We start from the raw sequence: 20226 nt of genomic DNA on the forward strand, positions 1-20226 counted from the left end.
ATATACATATATACATATACACATATACACACACATATATATATAATATATATATATAACATATATATATATTATATATATATTTCTTTCTGCAGTATTGGGGATTAAACCCAGGGGCATTCTACCTCTGAGCTCTGCCCCAAGGGCTATTTTTTATTCTTTATTTTGAAACAGAGTCTCATTAAGTTTCAGAGGGCCCCACTAAGTAGCTGTGGCTGGCCTGTGAACCTGAGATCTCAGCCTCCAAAGTAGGGATTACAAGTGTGAGCCACCATGCCCGGCTTGTATTTTATAATTTACAGAGATTTAAGACACACACTATATAATCTGTGTGTGTCACACAAACTGAATCCACTTGAATACCTACAATTTTCTATACCCAGAGAACAAAATGGAGAAAAGTACTCCCTCTTTGGTGAGACTTACCTTCTACTTGGAAGAGAAAGTATAACAAAACAAAACAGTAACGGAAAATTACTATGCTATGGAGAATTGGTTGAAGAGGGTTGGAGCAGAGATTATGGGTGAGACTGCAATTTTTTGTTTTGTTTTTTGGTGCTGGGGCTTGAAACCAGGGGTGGTCTATCTCTGACCCACATCCTGAGATCTATTTTTTTTTTTTTAAATTTTGAAATAGGGTCTCACTAAGTTGCTGAGACTGGCCATGAACCTATGATCCTCCTGTTCTAGCCTTCCCAGTACTGGAATTACAAGCATGCATCACCATGCTTGGTTTGAAACTGTAATTTTAAATAGGGTTGTTAGAGCCAGGCTTGTGCCTGTAATATTAGCAGTGGGAAGGCTGAGACAGGAGAATTGCATATTTGAGACAAGCCTCAGCAACCTAGTGAGACCTGGTTGCAAAATTAAAAAAGAATGCCAGGCATGGTGGTACATGCTTGTAATCCCAGTACTTGGGAGGCTGAGACAGGAGGACCGCAGGTTCTCAGGCCAGCCTCAGCTACTTAGTGAGACCCTCTGTAACTTAGTGAGACCCTGTTTCAAAATAAGAAAAAATAGCAGCCGGGCATGGTGGCGCACGCTTGTAATCCCAGCATTTGGGAGGCTGAGACAGGAGGATTGGGTTCGCACCAGGCTCAGCTACTTAGTGTGGTCTTTGCAACTCAATGAGACCCTGTTTAAAAATAGGGCTGGGGGTGTATCTCGGAGATAGAATGCCCCTGGGTTCCATCCCTAATACTGAAAAAAAAAAAAAAAAAAAAAAGGGCTGAAGGTGTGGCTGGGAGGTAGAAGGCCCTTGAGTTCTATCCCCAGTACCGCTAAATAAATAAACAAACAAATATAAAAAAATAAAAAAATAAAAAGATACCGGTATGTAGCTCAGAGGCAAAATGCTCCCTTTAATCCGCAGTAAATAGGGTAGTCAAGGCAGATCCCAAAGAGAAGGTGATTCTGAGCAAAGACTTGAGGGAACTGGTTGGTGCTAACACCAATGGAATCTAGTAAAGCATCTTAGTTTAGAGGTATTGCATTAATTTCCTCTTTAGGCCTCAATTTATAATATGTGAAGTGAAGCAAAATCACAAGTTCAATGGTAGGAGGTAAAGCAGTAAGTTGGACATGGTTCAGACTGAATAGTTGCCTGGAGCTCCAATCTTAGAGTCATTTGCTAAACAATATAGGGATACCCAACCATCCTTGGAAATCAATAAAATGGGGAGTATTGCATTACCAATATTATTATTATTATTATTATTATTATTATTATTATTATTATTTTGGTGAAACTGAGGGTGGAACCCAGGGGCTTTTTACCTCCGGGCTATACTCCCAGGCCTATTTTATACTTTATTTGGAAACAGGGTCTCACTAAGTTGCTCAGAGCCTCACTAAATAGCTGAGGCTGGCTTCAAACCTGTAGGATCCTCCTGTCTCAGCCTCCCAAAGGCTGGGATTACAAACCAATATTATTGATGAGACCCCCCAGAGGCATGTTTCTTAAGGAGATCAGGTCTTTTTTTCTTTTTTTTTTTTTTTTCTTTTTCCTGTGGTACTGGGGTCAGGTCTTTTTAGTTGTTGAGCTCTCTGTTGAGTAGGAGGAGGTCAATATAGACTCTCACATGCAGTGTTCAGGGTAACAGAAGACTGAGGACCCAGAGTTGTCCTTTCCAGCCTTCTCACCAAAATAGTGTTTGATCTTTCTTCTAAGTAAAAGTTGAGAAACAACAATAAAATCAATTAGAAGGGTATACTATTGGCCTGCTCTAGAAATAAAAAAATGTGAGCATAGGATATAATTGTAAACATTTTCTACTTTCTTAGAGCATACGCTCTTTTGTACAGGCAGGAGGTTCAGTAGAAAAAAAAAAGGAAAAATTAAAACTGTAAACATGTCTGGCTCTGCCACTTAGCTTTTTAGCCTTGGGCATTCAGAAAGGCCGGTGGAAACTAAGTTTTATCATCTATAAAATGGGGCTAATAACATGTTTCTTTTATGACAATTAACTGAGGTAATTATGCTTAAATGAACTTCTTAATCAACAAAGTATCAGACATACGTTTAGCATAAAAATGAAGCTATAATGTAGTCCATAGCAATGTAGAAATCGTAGCTATAAAATATATAATAATTCATAATTACCAACAGTAAAGACATGCAATGTTTTAAAATCTCAATTTATAGTTTGTCTTCATGTGATTTTAATGCTTTTATTAGAAAGCATTCTAATTTTAAACAAAGACTTTTTTTTTTCTTTTTGCAGTACTGGACATGGAACCCAGAGGCATTCTACCTCTGAGCTATACACCCCCAGCCCTATTTTTATTCTTTATTGTGAAACAGGGTCTCACTGAGTTGCAAAGGGCCTCACAAAGTAGTAGCTGAGGTGTCTTTGAACTGCCATCCTCCTGTCTCAGGCTCCCAAATGCTGGATTACAAGCATGGGCAACCACGCCTGGCGAAACAAAGACTTTTCAACTACTGGTACGTTACAACAAGACAGATACCTGTTTGTATCTCGAAATCAGAGTATCTGTTTTCTTATTCACTTGAATACTAAAACAACGGCCCTCAACCAAGTAAACGCTCAGCATTAAAAATAACTGGCTATTTTCTTTAAATTGCCAACTAGGTAGAGTGATTCTCAAATGATACTTTGTTAGTGAGAAAAAAGATCTAAAGAATGAACAAAAAAATAGCCTCTGTTCAACAGCTGTGGTGCCTATAATTAATAAGGTGTGATCATGCCTCATTGAATTGTCTTGGGGTATACACAAGAATGAATGTATGCTTGTCATTTGTTTATCTAATACTCAGAAAATAGTTTTCTTTGCATTCCATTCTTTCTGATAAATACATTTTTTTTTTCCATATCAACAGTGTGATGAGAGACTTCAAGGTTGAGGAATGTGACCTTGAAACTCTACTGGCATGCATAGTGTTATAAATGTTTGACTAATCCTTAATAATTAATACACCAAGCAGCAAAAAATTAATCCCAAACATCACACCATCTTTTATTATTAAAAAAGCATTTACTTACTTTTACTTTTTCACTAACAAAAATGGTATGTATTTATCAAGTACAACGTGTTGTTTTGAAATGTATATACATTGGGAATGGATAGAACTAATTAACATGTACATTAGCTTACATTTCTTTTTTTTTTATTTTTGTAGTTCCAAGCAGATACTTTTTAGGCATTGAAAGATACAGCACTAAAGAATGAGGGAACATTAAAGAAAGAAGTTAGGAAGGGAGAGAGGCAAAAAGAGATTATTTCATGACCAAATTATTTGTCCTTAATACTCTCAATGCCTAGGTATAATGTTTCTAATTTCCTCTTATTTTTCACTTCTTTTTTATTACATTTATCCTCTCTTCAACTTCTGCCTTTACATTTGCACTTGCGGCCTTACGATTCCTGTGTCCCTTGTTCATTTTACTGAGTACTAGATAAACAAATGACAAGCATACATTCATTGTTGTGTATACATACCCCAAGACAATTCAATGAGGCATGGTCACATAGGCACCACAGCTGTTGAACAGAGGCTATTTTTTTGTTCATTCTTTAGATCTTCTTTCTCACTAACAAAGTATCATTTGAGAATCACTCTACCTAGTTGGCAATTTTAAGAAAATAGCCACCACATTAAACTTCCCTTTCCATTTCTCACATCGTTTTGCTATTGAGTCGCTCTATCATATACTATTTCTGTACTATAAACTGATATATACATGTGCCAAAATACACTCGGGTGCTGCAACTGTGATTTATCAAGCAACTTTGGTTAAATTTGAGAGCTTTGGTGGAGCGTGGTGGCGCATGCCTAATTCCTGTACTTGGGAGGCTGAGACAGGAGGAGGATACCAGGTATGAGGACAGCCTCAGCAAATAGTGAGCTCTCCTCACCCTAGGGAGATCCTGTTTCAAAATGGAAATAAAATAGGGTTGGGGGTATAGTTTGGAGGTAGAATGCCTCTGGGTTAAATTTCTGGTACCACTGCCACCAAAATGAATGAATGAATGAATGAATGAATGAATGAATAAAAAATTGAGACCTCTAGAGAAGAGGGTCTCTTCCATCTACAGGACAACATAACTGAGACCTCATTAATAAGCAGAGGACAATCGAAACTTAGAGAGCCCTGGGTTCCCTCTGTGTCATGACCTATATTAAAAACACCAGGCCAAGCCGGGAGAAACTTCCGCAGCTGTCGTTAGGTTACGGCTCTTCCCACACCGCCATCCTCCACTTTCCCCGTGCCACATTTAGTTTTACTTTATTTACTTATTTGCTTCTTTTTTAGTGAAATTGGGGATTATTCATTTATTTGCTTATTATTTTTTGTGGTACCGAGGATGGACGTTCTACCCCCTATCTACATTCCCAGCCTTTAAAAAAAATATATTTTTTGTTTTGAAGCAGGGTCTCACTGTGTTGCTCAGGATGTCCTCGAACCTGCCATCCTCCTGTCAGCCTCCCAGGTACTGGGTTGATAGGGATGCGCCTCTTCGCCCGCTTGCATCTAGGTCCCCACATCGAAGCTCATTTCTATTCTCCAGATTCCCAGGTGGGCCCAACTTCGGCCGAACGTCCCTTCCGAGGGCTTCTCCCCAAGGGGCCGGGGTCCAGCCTCCCTCTCCCGCGGCCGCCGTGCACCGGGCGGGACCGCGCCCTTCCTTCTCCTCTCTCGCAGCCGACGCACCCCACGTGGGGCGCCACTCGCCCCGCCCACCTCTGCCGACCGCCCCGCCCACTTGCATATATCCCCGCCCACTTCCACTGCGCCCGCCCCCGCCCCCGGCCCGCTGCACTGTGGGTAGGCGGCGCCGGCGTCCCCGCTGAGGGCCGGCGGCGAGCGGGGCCGCGCGCGGAAGATGGCTGAGAAGCAGAAGCACGACGGGCGGGTGAAGATCGGGCACTACGTGCTGGGGGACACGCTGGGCGTCGGCACCTTCGGCAAAGTGAAGAGTGAGTGCGCGCCCCGAGGCCGGAGGCGGGAGGAGGAGGGCGGCGGCGGGTGGGCGAGCCGCGGGGGGCGCCGGGGCCGGGGCCGGGGCGGCGCAGCGCGGGTCTGCCTCGGCGAGGGTCCGGCCGGCGCTCGCCCCTTCTCCCGACCTCTGCGTCCTCGGCAAAGCCAGGTCGGGCGAGGTGTGTCCCGTGCGCTCCAGCTCTGAGGTCGGAGGGAAGGAAGGGTTGCAGAGCACGGCTGGCTGCCGATGGGGAGTCGCCGGTCCGTGTCAGGTGCAGGGGCAGCGGCGTTGCGCGCGATCTCAGCCTCAGAGCGCGTGGGCAAGACGCGGTCCTCACCCCAAAGGGGAGAGTGCACGGGACCCCTAGAGGTCTGGTAACACGCTCAAGGTCACAGGGAGATTGGCAGATCGGAAGTCTAACGTGTCCTCCGAATCTGGCCTTGTAAGGAGGTCCCTTGGCATCTACAAATCATTTCATGTTCCCGGACTTGGGGTCTGTAGAGCTGGCTGTTTTGGGGTTGCCCCGGGGGCTTTCGCCCTGCTGGTTGTGTGAAATGCTGGACCGCTGCGAGATTGGGTCGGGTATTTGGAATCAGGATGTCTGAAAGTTGGCGTTTGTCAAATAATTCTAGGAAGGCTTCTGGGATGAGACAGAGACAGAGAAAGAGGGAGAGAAATGTTCCTTGGTGTTGGAGGATTGGGGTCCAAGGAACTAGGAATGATTAAGGTATGTTCTACCAAGGGCTGTTTTCTTGGAGCTGGGATCCCACTTTGGGTGTAGGAAAACACTGCCTTTGAGAATTTATACAGTGCTTCTTACTAGTTAAGTATTAAAAGTATTAAACTTCCCTGTGTTTTATTTGTTAATAAGAGTCACATGGGATTTAATTAACCTGTCTTCTCTCCAGAACTAGAGCTAACTTATTAAAAATACTTTGTTGCAAATCCAGAATTATTGAAGCATTGGCTTTCCTTTCCTTCCAGTATATGCTGGGTCAGCAGTCTAGAGATTTTCTGAGATCTCTATTTCCTTGTAAATTTCATATTTGAACCTTACCTGAATACTGTTGAATAGATGAGAGACTCATTTTTCATTTCTGTAGCAAGAATCGGCTCCTATTTTCTTCCACATACCTAAGACCCATTCATTTGACCAAAAAAACACTTCATTGAGCACTTATTACATCAGAGGCAAAGTTCTAGCCATCTGGGATACAACAGGAACAAAAGCAGATTGTGCATGAAACTTTCTAAAGGGAAGTCAAACAGTAATCAGAATACATATTAAAATTTATGTTTTGTAAGCTATTAAGGAAAGTGAATCAGGAAAGAGAGGGTGGGGCTTCTGACCTTGAAACATTTCAATAAGGTGGTCAGACAAGTGGAATTTGTTAAACAACTAAAAAGCTTGTCAATTTCTCTGAAGTCTCCGAAGGCCTGAGCCTAAATTATTTTTGAAAGATTTTAGAAATAAGACGGATAATTAGAATACATTTGGAATCAATGTAGGAAGACCCAGGGATTGGATTAGGGATTGGGTTAATGCTTGTGACAGTACTCACTTAGTGCCATTGCTGAGCACTGTTGGCTTACACAGGTACTCAGCAGGTTTTTCTTTGTCTTTTGTATATGTACACTCAAAAAGCTATATAATTTAACCCTAAGCCCTTTCAAATAGTTTTAAACGTTTTTGTTTGTCTTGCAGTTCTTCTACTATAAACTGAACTCGGCGCAGAATGCCCATCAGATCAGTTAGCTATTATAAAGGACCTCTTTGAGCTGCTTCCAGGCACTGGCTTCTTAAAATATAAACTAACAGAAGGAACTTGAATTTATGAGAAATCATTTTCCTGGAGAACCTTTGTCTAGTGGCTCACCAACTGGAGTTTTCCCAACACTGTTAGATCTGCACTGTTAGATACTGTGGTTTTCTTTCCAAGACTAGAATCAGTATAATTGTTTTTAAAATATAAGTAATAAAATTTGCTACAATCTAAGCAGCTCATCTAATTTGAGGGGCAGGTGAAACAAAAGCACATGTATTTTTAAAAACAGCATTATTGAGAAATACTTTTTATTTTATTTGTGTGTGTGTGTGTGGTACTGGGGATGGAACCTAGGGGCATTCTACCTCCAAGCAACACTTCCAGATCTATTTTACTCTTTATTTTGAAACAGGGTCTCACTAAGTTGCGGAGGGCCTCTCAAATTGCTGAGGTTGGCCATGAACCTGTGATCCTCCTGCCTTAGCCTCCCAAATACTAGCATTACAAGTGAACACCACCATGCTGGGTTATGAGCATATTTTATATCATAAAATTCACTCATTCCAAGTTTGTAATTCAATTTTTAGTAACTTTACTAAATGTTGCAGCTGTCATTATAGATAATTTTGGAATATTTTAGATGATCACATTTACAGCTAATCCCATTTAAACCTCAGGAACAGTTAATTTATTTTCTGTCTGTATAAAATTGCTTTTTCTGGGGACTTATAATTGGGGTCATTCAATGTGGATTCTTTCATTTCTAGCATTTATTTATTTATTTATTTATTTAATTTTTTTTTTGAGTGGTACTGGGTTTCCTGGAAACCCTTCTACTTCCGGGCTACACTCCCAGACCTATTTTTATACTTTTTTTTATTTGGAAACAGGGTCTCTTAAACCATTGCAGCTGGCTTTGAACCTGCGCGATCCTCCTGTCTCCGCCTCCCAAGCTTCTTTAAGAATGCTTTTGAGATTCTTATGTGACATGGCAAGTGTCATTAGTTTGTTCCTTTTAATCATTGAGTGGTAATCCACTGTTTTTTTCTATATATTTTTTTTCTAATATTCATCAGATGATAGACATTGTTTTAAGTTTGTGGCTATTATAATAATGCCATCATGAATATTCACGTGCAGGTTTTTGTGTGGACACGTGTTTTCTTATATCTTGGATAGATACCTGGGTGTAGAATTGCTGGGTCATATCGTAGTTTTATATTTAACTTTTTGAGAAACTGCCAAACTATTTCCTAAAATGGTTGTACTATTTTATAGTCCTACCACTAATGTATTGAAGTTCCATTTTCTCCACATCTTTATCAACATTTATTATTGTGTCTGATTTATTATAGCTACTCTATTGATATGATAGTTTCTCATTGAGGCTTTACTTTTGCATTCCCCAATGACTAATGTTGAATGTATTTTCACGTGCTCATTAGTAATTCATAATTAGTTTCTGGCATATCTTTGCCCACTTTTTTATGAGGTTGTGTTATGGTTTGAAGAAGGTTTATCTCCTATGAAACTCAAGCTGAAATTTGATTTCCAGTGTAACTGAACAGAGAGGTGATGGGGTCTTTAGGAGATAATTAGGTGATTATGAAGGCTTAATGCCTTCCTCAAGGGAATGGGTAAGAGTGTTTAGTTATAAAGAGAGCCCCTTTAGTTCTGTCTCTTTCTGTGCTAGTTTGTCCTTTTGTTTTTCTACCATAAGATGAAGCAGTATGAGGTCCTTACTAGAAGTCGAGCACGTGCTCGCATCATGCTTTTGGACTTCTGAGACCACTGAGCCAAACTTCTTTTCTTTATAAATATATTCAGCTGGGTGTGGTAATGCACTATATTTTTTATGGTACTAGGAATTGAATCCAGAGGCATTCTACCTCTGAGCTACACCCCCAGCCCTATTTATTATTCTTTATTTTGAAACAGGGGCCTACTGAGTTGCCAAGGGCCTCACTAAGTAGCTGAGGCTGTCTGCAAACCTCAATCCTCTTGTCTCAGCCTCCTAAATTCTGGGATTACAAGCCTGCACCATCATGCCATTTTTATTTTTTTATTTTGAAACAGGGCCTCACTAAGTAGCTGAGGTTGGCCACAAACCTGTGATCCTCCTGTCTCAGACTCCCAAGTACTGGGATTACAAGAGTGCATCACCACACCTGGCTTAAAAGGACATGCATTTTTAATTGCTAGAGATTTTGTAAAATTAGTTTTTATTAAGAAACTTATACTGAATGTGGTGACACAGGTTTGTAATCCCAGTACTTGGGAGACTGAGACAGGAGGATCACAGGTTGTGGCCAGTATCAGCAATTTAATGAGGCTAACAATTTAGCAAGACCCTGTTTCCAAATAAAAAAATAAAATAGGTCTGGGAGTATAGCCTGGAGGTAAAGGCTCCTGAGCTCCATTTCTAGTACCATTAAAAAAAAAAAAAAAGAAATTTAGCAGATTATTTAGCTTTATATAAGTATATAATTATAAACATGGAAAAGGAGGAGGACCGTTTTATGTGCTTTCTTTCAACTGTTAGGCTAACTGGAATTTAACTTCAGTCGTTAATGTATTGATATACAGACCATAGTTAGGCATGATAAGCAAAACCTGAAAAGGGCAGTTTTTACATAATAGTCCTAGTTTTTTTTTTTTTTAAGTTTTTTAGTTTAGTTTTGTTTTGCAGGTCTGGGGTTGGAACCCAGGAGCATTTGACCTCCAAGCTACACTTCTTGCCCTATTTTTTATTCTTTGTTTTGAAACAGGGTTTCACCGAGTTGGGAAGGGCCTCACTAAGTAGCTGAGGCTGTCTGCGAATCGCAGTCCTCCTGTCTCAGCCTCCCAAATGCTGGGATTATAAAGTGTGTGCCACCACGCTTGGCTAATAGTTCTAGTTTTAACTTATATTTAAAGAGTATATGGAAATCCTCTTATTTGTTGATAAGCAATTCAAGCCTTATTTTAAATGTTCTAAAATGAATTTTCTTCTTCATTGGTCTATTGCTTTGTTTTTCCAGGGGAGTGCTATGAAAACATATAGACTGACAAAGTTTGAAAGTAATGCTTTTTATCTACATATAATTTCCCCTAAATTGATCATTTAGATTTTTACTTTATGTGGATATAGTAGAATTGCTCTTTAGAACACTTATGTTGGATATGGTGATGCATGCTTGTAATCCCAATACTTGGGAGGCTGAGATGGGAGGATCACAGGTTCAAGCCTTAGCAAGTAGTGAGGTTTTCATTAATTTAGCAAGACACTATTTAAAAAAAAAATTAGGGCTGGGAGCATAACTTGGAGGTAACATACCTCTAGATCTAGTTCCCAGTGCCACACACACATAAAAATAATTTCTAAATTACTTACAATACTTAATACCATGTAAATACTATGCAAACAATTGTTATATATCATTTAGGGAACAGGATTAAGGAAAAAAGTACGTACATGTTCAGTAAAAATATGATTTTTTTTCTCCCCAAATATTTTTGGTCCAGGGTTGGTTGAATCCATGGCTACAAAGGGCAAAACTGTACCATATTAGTTATTGAATAGAAATGAGTTCAGTTATATCTCTTAATTAGGTAAATGAGTCCCATGCTATTTAATTTTTTTCTGATTTATATGTCACTTATAAGATTTTGTGCTAGACAATTTGTTTTTAATTTCTAAGTGGATTTTGTTTATTTTAGGGGCATTCTACCTCTGAGCTACACCCTCAGCCCTATTGTTTATTTTTATTTTGAAGCAGGGTCTCACTAAGTTGTGGAGGGCCTCACTAAGTAGCTGAGACTGGTGGGGAACTTGGAATCCTCCTTTCTCAGCCTCACTAATACTAGGATTACAACTCTGCTGGTTGGCTTTCAAAAGATATTTTTCAATAGAAACAGTGTTTTAAATGGTAAGTAGGTTCAGGGTGATTCCACAAAGGTAGCATGATAGTGTGTAGATATTCTTTAGAGTATAGAAAGCATCTGACTTGGAAGACCAGGTGTGGAACCTTTGCTGTGTCTTAAGCCTGCTGTATGTCCTTAACCAAACTCTTTTGATCTATGAAAAAGAATACATAGCATATATTCTCTTATATTGTACATGAGAAGAGGTATGTAGGTGAAAAGATGCTCAAAAGTACTTAGGTCCTCTTATGTGCTTAAATCCATGATTAACGGAACTGTGAGAATCTGCAGCCTAGTTCTTGAGGCCAGAAATGTAATTGATGAGGGGAAGAAGAACTTACCGTCTCCTTTCTTATTTTCCCAAGTCTTTCTGGTTTTGTGAAAAAACGTGCCAGAAATGTCTCACTTTTTACCCTCTTCTATACACCACTCCAAAGGCCACTGTGCAAGCATAATAAACACAAAGATGTAATGTACACAAACACTACATATTCCAGACCCAGTTGTAGTGATCATAGGGATCTTGAGGGAAGGAGGGTGAGAAGAGTAAGCAGCCCTGGCATGCTTTATGTCTAGGTCATATTAAGGCATAGTCTACGCACAGGAGAGCCAAAGTAAATAAGGTTAGCTTTGATTTCCCCCTGTGATAGTAGGGATTGAACCCAAGGGCGTCCTACCTCTGAGCCATACCCTAGCCCTTTTTTGTTCTTTCTTTTCTTTTTTTGTGGTGTTGGGGTTTGAACACAGGGACATTCTACTTCTGAGTTACACCCCGCCCTGTTTTATTTTTTATTTTGAAACAGGGTCTCACTAAGTTGCAGAGGGCCTCAGTAAGTTGCTGAGGCTGGTTTTGAACCTGCGATCCTCCCAAGTACTAGGATTGTAAGCATGTATCACCACACCTGGCTATTTTATTCTCTCTTTTTTGGAACAGGGTTTCACTAAGTTACTGAGAACCTCCCCAAGTTGCCTACAGTCCTTCTCTCTTGGCTTCTCAAGTAACTGGTATTAGAGACTGTACCATTATGCCTATGGTTGGCTTACTTTTTTTTTTTTTTTTTTTTTTAAGCACAGTGAATGTACTCTGAGCTAAAAATGCCTTTGTACCAAACTTTAACCTAGCTGTGGAAGTTAGAGAGGTTTTTGTAGTTTGTTCCTAATTACCTTAGTTCCATGGACTTTCTCCCTTTCTCATTCTGACAGCACTGCTTTATCTCTTCTTTTGTTTGTTCTGCTTTTCTTTTTTAAAAAAATACGGCAAAATGTTCTCTCATCTTGTAGTTCCTGCTAGTTTTTCTGAAAGCATTTGACACTCCTTTGTAATGATAGTACTACCCCATTTATTCTTCTAAGAGTCCTATGGTTTCCTTGGTGATAGAGAAAATATGTTGTAGAGAAATTAGATAATTTTTGAAGCCAACTAGATAATTTTAATTTGATTTAACAAAAAGATCTAATCTCATATCTTTTAAGTAATAAATAAATGGGTCACACAAAAGCTCCCAAATATTGAATGTTATAAAAGGAGAATAAATCTAACTAATATATTTATTAGATGCAAATATAAGAGAAAGTTTTAAAATCATTTTAATATTTTTATGTATTTGAAATGCATATGTAAAGAAATGTTTTTGTTTTGAAGTGTGGTGGACCATTTTATTTTTAGTATGGTGGTAAGCAAAGAATTTCAGTCAGTTTTTATCTCTGCTAATAATAGAATCCTTCTTCATCCTTTGAAGGGAATAGTATTCTTGCTTAAGTGGTGTTATATGTTTGACAGCATTTCCTCTGATAAATTTTCAGTTTTTTTTGGTGGTGCCTTTGTTTTTAAAGTATTAATAACTTTTTAAAAACATCTATTCTAAGATTTTTAAAACAGCCTTTTATATGATTATAGGCAACTTAGCAAGTCTTGCTATAAGAAGTCCTTTTTTGTTTGTTTTATTTGTGATACTGGGGATTGAACCCAGTGGCATTCTACCTCTGAACTAAACTCCCAGCCCCTTTTATTTTATTTATTTGGTTTTGCGGATCTGGGGATGGAACCCAGGGGCATTTGACCTCTCAGCTACACCCCCGCCCTATTTTTATTCTTTATTTTGAAACAGAGTCTCACCAAGTTGCAGAGGGCCTCACTAAGTAGCTGGGGCTGTCCGCGAACCAACCATGATTGTCTGGTCTCAGCCTCCTGAATGCTGGGATTACAAGTGTGTGCCACCACACCTAGCTTTATTTTATTTTTTTTGAAACAGTCTCTTTGGGTTACTGAGAGTCTTGTTATGCTGCTGAGGCTGTTCTTGAACCTGTGGTCCTCCTGTTATAGACATCCAAGTACTAGGATTAGAGGTGTGCATCACCATGCCTAGCTAATCTTTTACTCAATGTTAATGTACTAATTTATCAAAATATTTTGTGTTTTCAGAATTGTTTTCTTTATATTATCCCATACATTTTATATACTATTATAACTTGTTGAACAATATTCTTATTCAATATCTTTTTGTTTCTAAATTATTATTTTTATTATTTTGCAGTACTGGGGATTGAACCCAGAAGCATTCTACCTCTGAGCTACACCTCTAGTCCTATATTTTTTTTTATTTTGAAATAGGATCTCACTAATTTTCAGAGGACCTTATTAAGTTGCTGAGGCTGGCTGAGAACCTTCAGTCCTCCTGTCTCAGCCTCCTAAGTACTGAGATTGCAAGCATGCGCCACCATTCCTCACTGTGTTTTCAAAGGATAAGTGATTTATAAGGCAGTTGTATGACTGTCAGAACTAGAAATAATATTAAAATTTTGAACATACCAAACATTTTTCTTTTTTTTCCTAAGTTCTCAGGAAAACTAGAATTAGTCATTGCTTTTATTTCTTTTTTAATGTGTTTGAGTTGGTACTATATGGTATTACAGAATTTATTTCAGTTTTCTAAGGCTGAGTGTGGTGACACATGCTTGTAATCTCAGTACTTGAGGCAGAGATGGGAGGATTGCAGGTTTGTGGCTAGCCATAGCTAATTAGTGAGGCCTTCTACAACTTAGACCCTGTTTCAAAATAAAGAATAAAAGAAACCAGGAGTGGTGATGTAGCTCAGAGGGAGAATGCCCCTTGGTTTAATCTTCAATACTGAAAAAAAAAAAAAACCCAAACTTACAGCTAATAATATTGCTGTGCTTAATCATATTTGATTTTAAGCACTAATTTTTTTTTTTTTTACCAAAAGGAGCTGGGAGTATATAGCTCAGTGGTAGAGCACTTGTCTAGCATGTGTGAGGCGTTGGGTTAATTCCTCAGTATTGCCAAAAAAAAAAAAAAAAAAAGGAAACAGACTCTAGCTTCTCTTTAGTATGTCTGTTCAATTGCATACACTCTTGGAGGCTTAGAAGCTGCAGGAGGGGGCTGCTATAAGGTGTATAAGGTGTGATTTTTTTTTTTTTTCGGGTCTGGGGATGGAACCCAGGGGCATTTGACCTCCAAGCTACATCCCCTGTCCTATTTTTTATTCTTCATTTTGAAAGAGAGTCTCACTAAGTTGGGGAGGGCCTCACTAAGTAGCTGAGGCTGTCCACGAACCACGATCTTCTGGTCTCAGCCTCCCAAGTGCTGGGATTACAAGCGTGAGCCACCATGTCCGGCTAGATGTGATTCTTGTTTGAGATAAGTGTGCGCTAGACTGTTCACTCGTGTGGTCTCATGCTTTAGTGTGCCCCTGTAGCGATGGGGCTGAGAGACAACATTCTAAGTTTAAAGGACTCCTGATGAAGATGTTTGGTTGTGCTATACTAACATTCTATGATTCTAGTCCTAACCCCTTCTAAACAGCTAAGTAAAACAAGTGTTAGGTTAGACCTTTTGTGTCCTATATAAATATTATTTTGAGTCTAAGACCACTTTAGGGTTACAGAGGGGGCATTATTCAGTTCCAGAGGAGCGAGAGACAGCAAATGGGGGCAGAAACATTTGAAGATACAATATCAAAAGGTTTTTCAGACATTAAGCCACAGATTCAGAAGCCCCAAGTAGAATAAATACAAGAAAAAACATAACAGTAAAACTGCCAAACAAACATTCTTTTTGCGTGAGGCTTTCCTCGACTAGAGTAGACTTTATCTCTCCATGCAGGGTCAAAGAAGAATGTTAAGAGAAACTCTTAAAAGCAGGATCTGGGGAGACAAGGCTGGGTTGCAGTATTTACACAGGAACAAGTATTAGCCTACTTCTCTAAAACACAAAAGCAATGAAAGCACGGAGACAATTGTTTTCATAGGGCTGAAAAACAAACTGCCAGCCTTTGCCATTTATTCTTAGCAAAGTATTTCGAAATATAGCAAAATAACTGGGCGCAGTGGTGCACGCCTCCAGTCAATCCCAGTACTTAGGAAGCTGAGGCAGGAGGACCACAGGTTTGAGGCCATCCTCAGCAACTTAGCAAGATCCTTAGCGAGTTAGTGAGATGCTGTTTGAAAACAAAAAGGGCTGGAAGTATAGCTTGGAGGTCGCATGCCCCTAGCTTCAATCCCTGGTTCCTCTCCTGCAAAAACACATGTTTATGCACACACAAATTGAGAAAATGTATTGGTAGCATAACCACAGTAAAGGTCACGGTAAAGGGGATGCATCAGGGCAAAAGAAAGTGATCCCAGTTGGAAGCATGAAATGTGAAAAGAAAAGAAGAGCATTAGAAAGGATAACTATGAAGACAGCTGAGTAGATAACAACTATGAAAAGCGCCATCTTGTGAGACTTAAAGTCTATGTATGAATGAAGTGCAACAGCCACAAAACATCTCAGAAGGGAAGTAGAGTTAAAGTGTTCTAAAGTGAGCCGGGCCTAATGGTGCATGCCTGCAGTCCTAGTACTAGGGAGGCTGAGACAGGAGGATCACAGGTTCGAGGACGGCCTCAGCAAGTAATGAGACTCTCATCAACCTAGTAAGACCCTGTTACAAAAAAAAAAAAAAATAAAAAAGAATAAGGCTGGGGGTGTAGCTTGGAGGAAGAATGCCCCTGGGTTCAAAACCCAGTACCACACACCCACACACATTTTTTTTTTGTTAATATTTATTTATTTATTTATTTTGGTGGTACTGGGGGTGGAACCCAGAGGCTTTCTACCTCCTGGCTATACTCCCAGACCTTTTTTATGTTTTATTTGGAAAACAAGGTCTCACTAAGTTGCTGAGAGCCTCACTAAGTAGCTGAGGCTGGCTTCGAACCCATGTGATCCTCCTGTCTCAGCCTCCCAAGTGCAGGGATTACAAGCGTGCGCCACCATGCCCGGCTCACACATTTTTTTTTTTTTTAAAGCTCTAAAGTCCTTGCATTTCTGTGAAACATAAAAATACAAATTTATATTAGACAATAGAAAGTCAAGGATGCATGATGTAATTGGAGTAGCCAGTAAAATAAAACCTGAATGCCCTAGACATTAAAAAAAATGAGTGTTCATGTTGCTTATTTTTTTTTTTTTTGGAGAGAATTCTAAATCATTCAGCAGCTCTACTATTAAAAGAATTATTGTGGAACTTCATATTCATAAAATTTATTCAACAAAAATACCTATTATCCAGTTAGGGTGATTAATGGAAATGGGAGGGAGGATGTTTGAAGGCAAGAAAAGAAAGAAGAATGAACAAGAAGGAGATGAAGCATGTGGAATAAGACACAGAAAGAAAATAGACACTTAAGGACAGAAGTTAGCAAAGAGAGAACATGGTTTAGGAAGCACTGGAGCCAGGTGCAGTGGCACATGTAATCCCAGTACTTGGGAGACTGACACTGGAGGATGGCAAGTTCAAGGTCAGCCTGGGCAACTTAGACTCTGTCTCAAAAAAAAAGAAAAGACTAAAAATGTAAAAAAAAAAAAAAAAAGACAGAAAGGAAGAGAGGAGGAACACCCCTAAGCTCAGTCTCCAGTGGCACAATAAATAAACACAAATAAAAAGTAGCATTAAAATAAGTGTTTCTGGCAGCAGAGTTTTTGTTCATCTGGGGTGATGGCATCTATGAATTTTTATTTTCAGATCTTTTATCCCTCACCTGAATGCTAATTTCTTCTACAGCAGTTTAAAATAATCTCTTCTATATTGGTAAATTATTTTATTCCTTTGTTTTTTGTGTCTTAAATGATTATGTAAAAATGAAGTTAGTTTAGCCGGGCGTGGTGGTGCACACTTGTAATCCCAGTAATTTGGGAACTGAGACAGGCGACTCGCAGGTTTGTGGCCAGCTTCAGCTACTTACTGAGGACCTCTGCAACTTACCCTGTTTCAAAATAAAGAATAAAAAATAGGACTGGGGATGTAGCTTGGAGGTCGAATGCCCCTGGGTTTCATGCCCAGTACACCCCTTAAAATAAATAAATAAAGAAAGAAAGAAAGAAAGAAAGTTGGGTTTCCTGTGGAATCCTTGATTGACTTAGGCTGTGGCTAGTATAAATACTGGTTTAAAAATAAAGACAGCCAGGCGTGGTGGCGCACGCTTGTAATCCCTGCACTTGGGAGGCTGAGACAGGAGGATTGCACAGGTTCAAAGCCAGCCTCAGCTACTTAGTGAGGCTCTTATCAACTTAGTGAGACCCTGTTTCCAAATAAAATATAAAAAAGGTCTGGGAGTATAGCCCGGAGGTAGAAAGCCTCTGGGTTCCACCCCTAGTACCACCAAAAATAAAATAAAATAAAATAAAATAAAAATAAAGGCAAATATAACATGTTTTGTGATCTGAGAAGTTAAATGTAGAGCAAATTTTTACTAAAAAATTACATTATCGGGCCTTTCTGGATCTATTTAAAATTACCCATTTTCCTGCCTCTATCCTATCACTTTCTCTGCTTTATATTTTCATTTGCCAAATTGTATCACACGGTATATTTGTTTATTATTTATATTTGCTACCAGAATTTACATTCCACTTATTTTCACTATTTGAGGAAAAAATTTATAAAGAATGAACCAGTGAATAAGATGTATAAACTAGGAGAAAAAGGTCTTCAGGGATCTACGAGCTCTTTCAGTGAACCTCGAGTGAATGTTACACATGGAATATGGCAAATAGAGATGAACAAAACTGTCTTAGTTGCAGCTCTAGGTGAATGATTTTAGCGCATTGGGTCCATTCTAAAGCCCAGCCTTGCTTTTTAACTGACCACAGCAGTTCTCCTTACTTGGTGTTCTCATCTGTTCTCCCTCTCCTTAGCCTGGCGCTACTGGACTCCGTTCCTTCACCGTGGCCTCACTCCTCAGAACTAGTGCTGAGGATAAGAATGAGGGGCACTCGATATATGATCAGGAGAGACTGGGATTGAAAGGCAGGTAGTGTGAGTTTGGGTTTGGGCTTCAGAGGCAGAGCTGCCAGGCGCTCACTTTGCTGATTGTTCTTTAATTCCTGGTGTCCTTATGGGTGAGCTGGGCATGTGGTACTTACTTTACAGGGTTCTGGGAATTATATGAGCTATATACATAAAGAGCTTTATATGGTACTTATTTAATCAGTGGTAGGACAACCACTAAAAAACAGCTTTGCTTCCTTGTTAGAACTATCTTTTTAGAGATCTTTAAAGGACTTCAAGGGAAAGGGAATTTGAAGAAAAGCAATGAAACTCTTGCTTCACCATGGGCAAAGAAGAACAGGGCCTTGTGTTGTTTTGGCAGGCCGGTGATGGTAGGAGCCAGGACAGACCTGCTTCAGATCACTATTGACTCCCGGAGTTAAAGCTCTTAAAATGAATGAGTAAATGTTGCTGATTTCAACAAGGCCCAGCTTCGGATGGATACATACATTCCTTGTCTTGTCACAGTTTAGGAATTGATAGTGTCCTGTAAATGTCTGTAACTCTTATTGTACCCCGTACATAAATGGTTGTATGCATTCTAAGCCATCTTTATGTAAATCCTTAATGAATACTCACAAACTAAACACACCCACGAAACTTAGGAGTTCCTGGAATGCAGTACCACATTGGCTCTTGGGGGCACTTGGAATGTATAGATAGTGCTTTTCATTTGACATTTGTTGGGTTGCCTCAGATATGAGAGGGATTAGCTCATCCAATTTATGTATCCCTTAAAGTCCTAAAGTAGCAATACTACTAGAAAATGAAGCTTAAGTCATATGTTCATACATCCAAAATATTAGTATTAGTCATGTATTTTATCCAAATAGGAGATAAATACTTACTGGACATCCATTATACAACCCAGATGCCGAGGATAAAAGATGAATGATACACAGACCCTCCCCTGAAGGAGCGAATGCAGCAACAACAAAATATTTGTAGCACTTAGTGTTGGTCACCACCCGGGAGAGGAGTTGTGAAGGTACAGTGTGGGGGTCATTTAATCCAGACACTGAATTGTCAGAGTGAGTGGGGGAATAAGGGTGGAGGCTTAGGTAGTATTTACTTAGAAAAATGGTTTTTGAGAGCCGGGCGTGGTGGCGCACGCTTGTAAACCCTGCGCTTGGGAGGCGGAGGCAAGAGGATCGCGCAGGTTTGAAGCCAGCCTTGCTGGCTTAAGAGACCCTGTTTCCAAATAAAAATAAAAATAAGTAGGGGTCTGGGAGTGTAGCCTGGAGGTCAAAGGGTTTCCAGGAACCCCAGTACAACCAAAAAAAAAAAAAAAAAAAAAAGGTTCTGGAGTGAATTTTGAAGGCCAAATGAGACTGAGAAAGGGAAGCATTGGGGAGAATGAGGATATAAATGGTTCATAAATTTAACAGCATCTGTTTATTATACTGAATAAAATTTCACTAAAATTTACTAAATTTTTATAAAAAATTAGGTACATATTGGCCCCAGATATGAGGGAAAGGACACTTTTATAGGAAATTCTAAGTAGTTTTAAATATTTGAAGTATAGCATTTGAGGTGAGGAAATAGTGAAAAGCCCTATCGGAAGGTAGGCAGAAGTCTGTACGTATGTTGCGTAAATGTTACGTATTTGCCTGTATGAAGTCCTCCATCATTACATAAGTCGTTCTGATGACCTCTTCTTCATCTTCCACCTAAGCACATAGCGTAATGTGAGTATAGAATGGGCTCCGCTTCCCAGTGCCAGTGGACCCTCCATTCTGTGTGGCGTTGTGATTTGACCTGACTCCCAGAACATCTGTTCACAC

At 39.6% G+C, this 20226-nt stretch overlaps 1 protein-coding gene across 1 annotated transcript in view; it reads left to right on the forward strand.

Moving 5' to 3' along the window:
* Nucleotides 1-5346: 5346 nt before the first annotated feature.
* The window catches only part of PRKAA2 (protein kinase AMP-activated catalytic subunit alpha 2), a gene marked incomplete at both ends in the record, with an annotated part of 50248 nt that continues 35368 nt past the window's right edge, over nt 5347-20226 (forward strand). Inside the window, one exon of the mRNA XM_080692603.1 lies at nt 5347-5440. Within this exon, the coding sequence (XP_080548729.1) occupies nt 5347-5440 (94 nt within the window). The remainder of the gene's footprint in view (nt 5441-20226) is intronic.

Source organism: Muscardinus avellanarius, assembly GCF_963383645.1.
Source record: "Muscardinus avellanarius genome assembly, chromosome: 3".
Lineage (NCBI taxonomy): Eukaryota > Metazoa > Chordata > Mammalia > Rodentia > Gliridae > Muscardinus > Muscardinus avellanarius.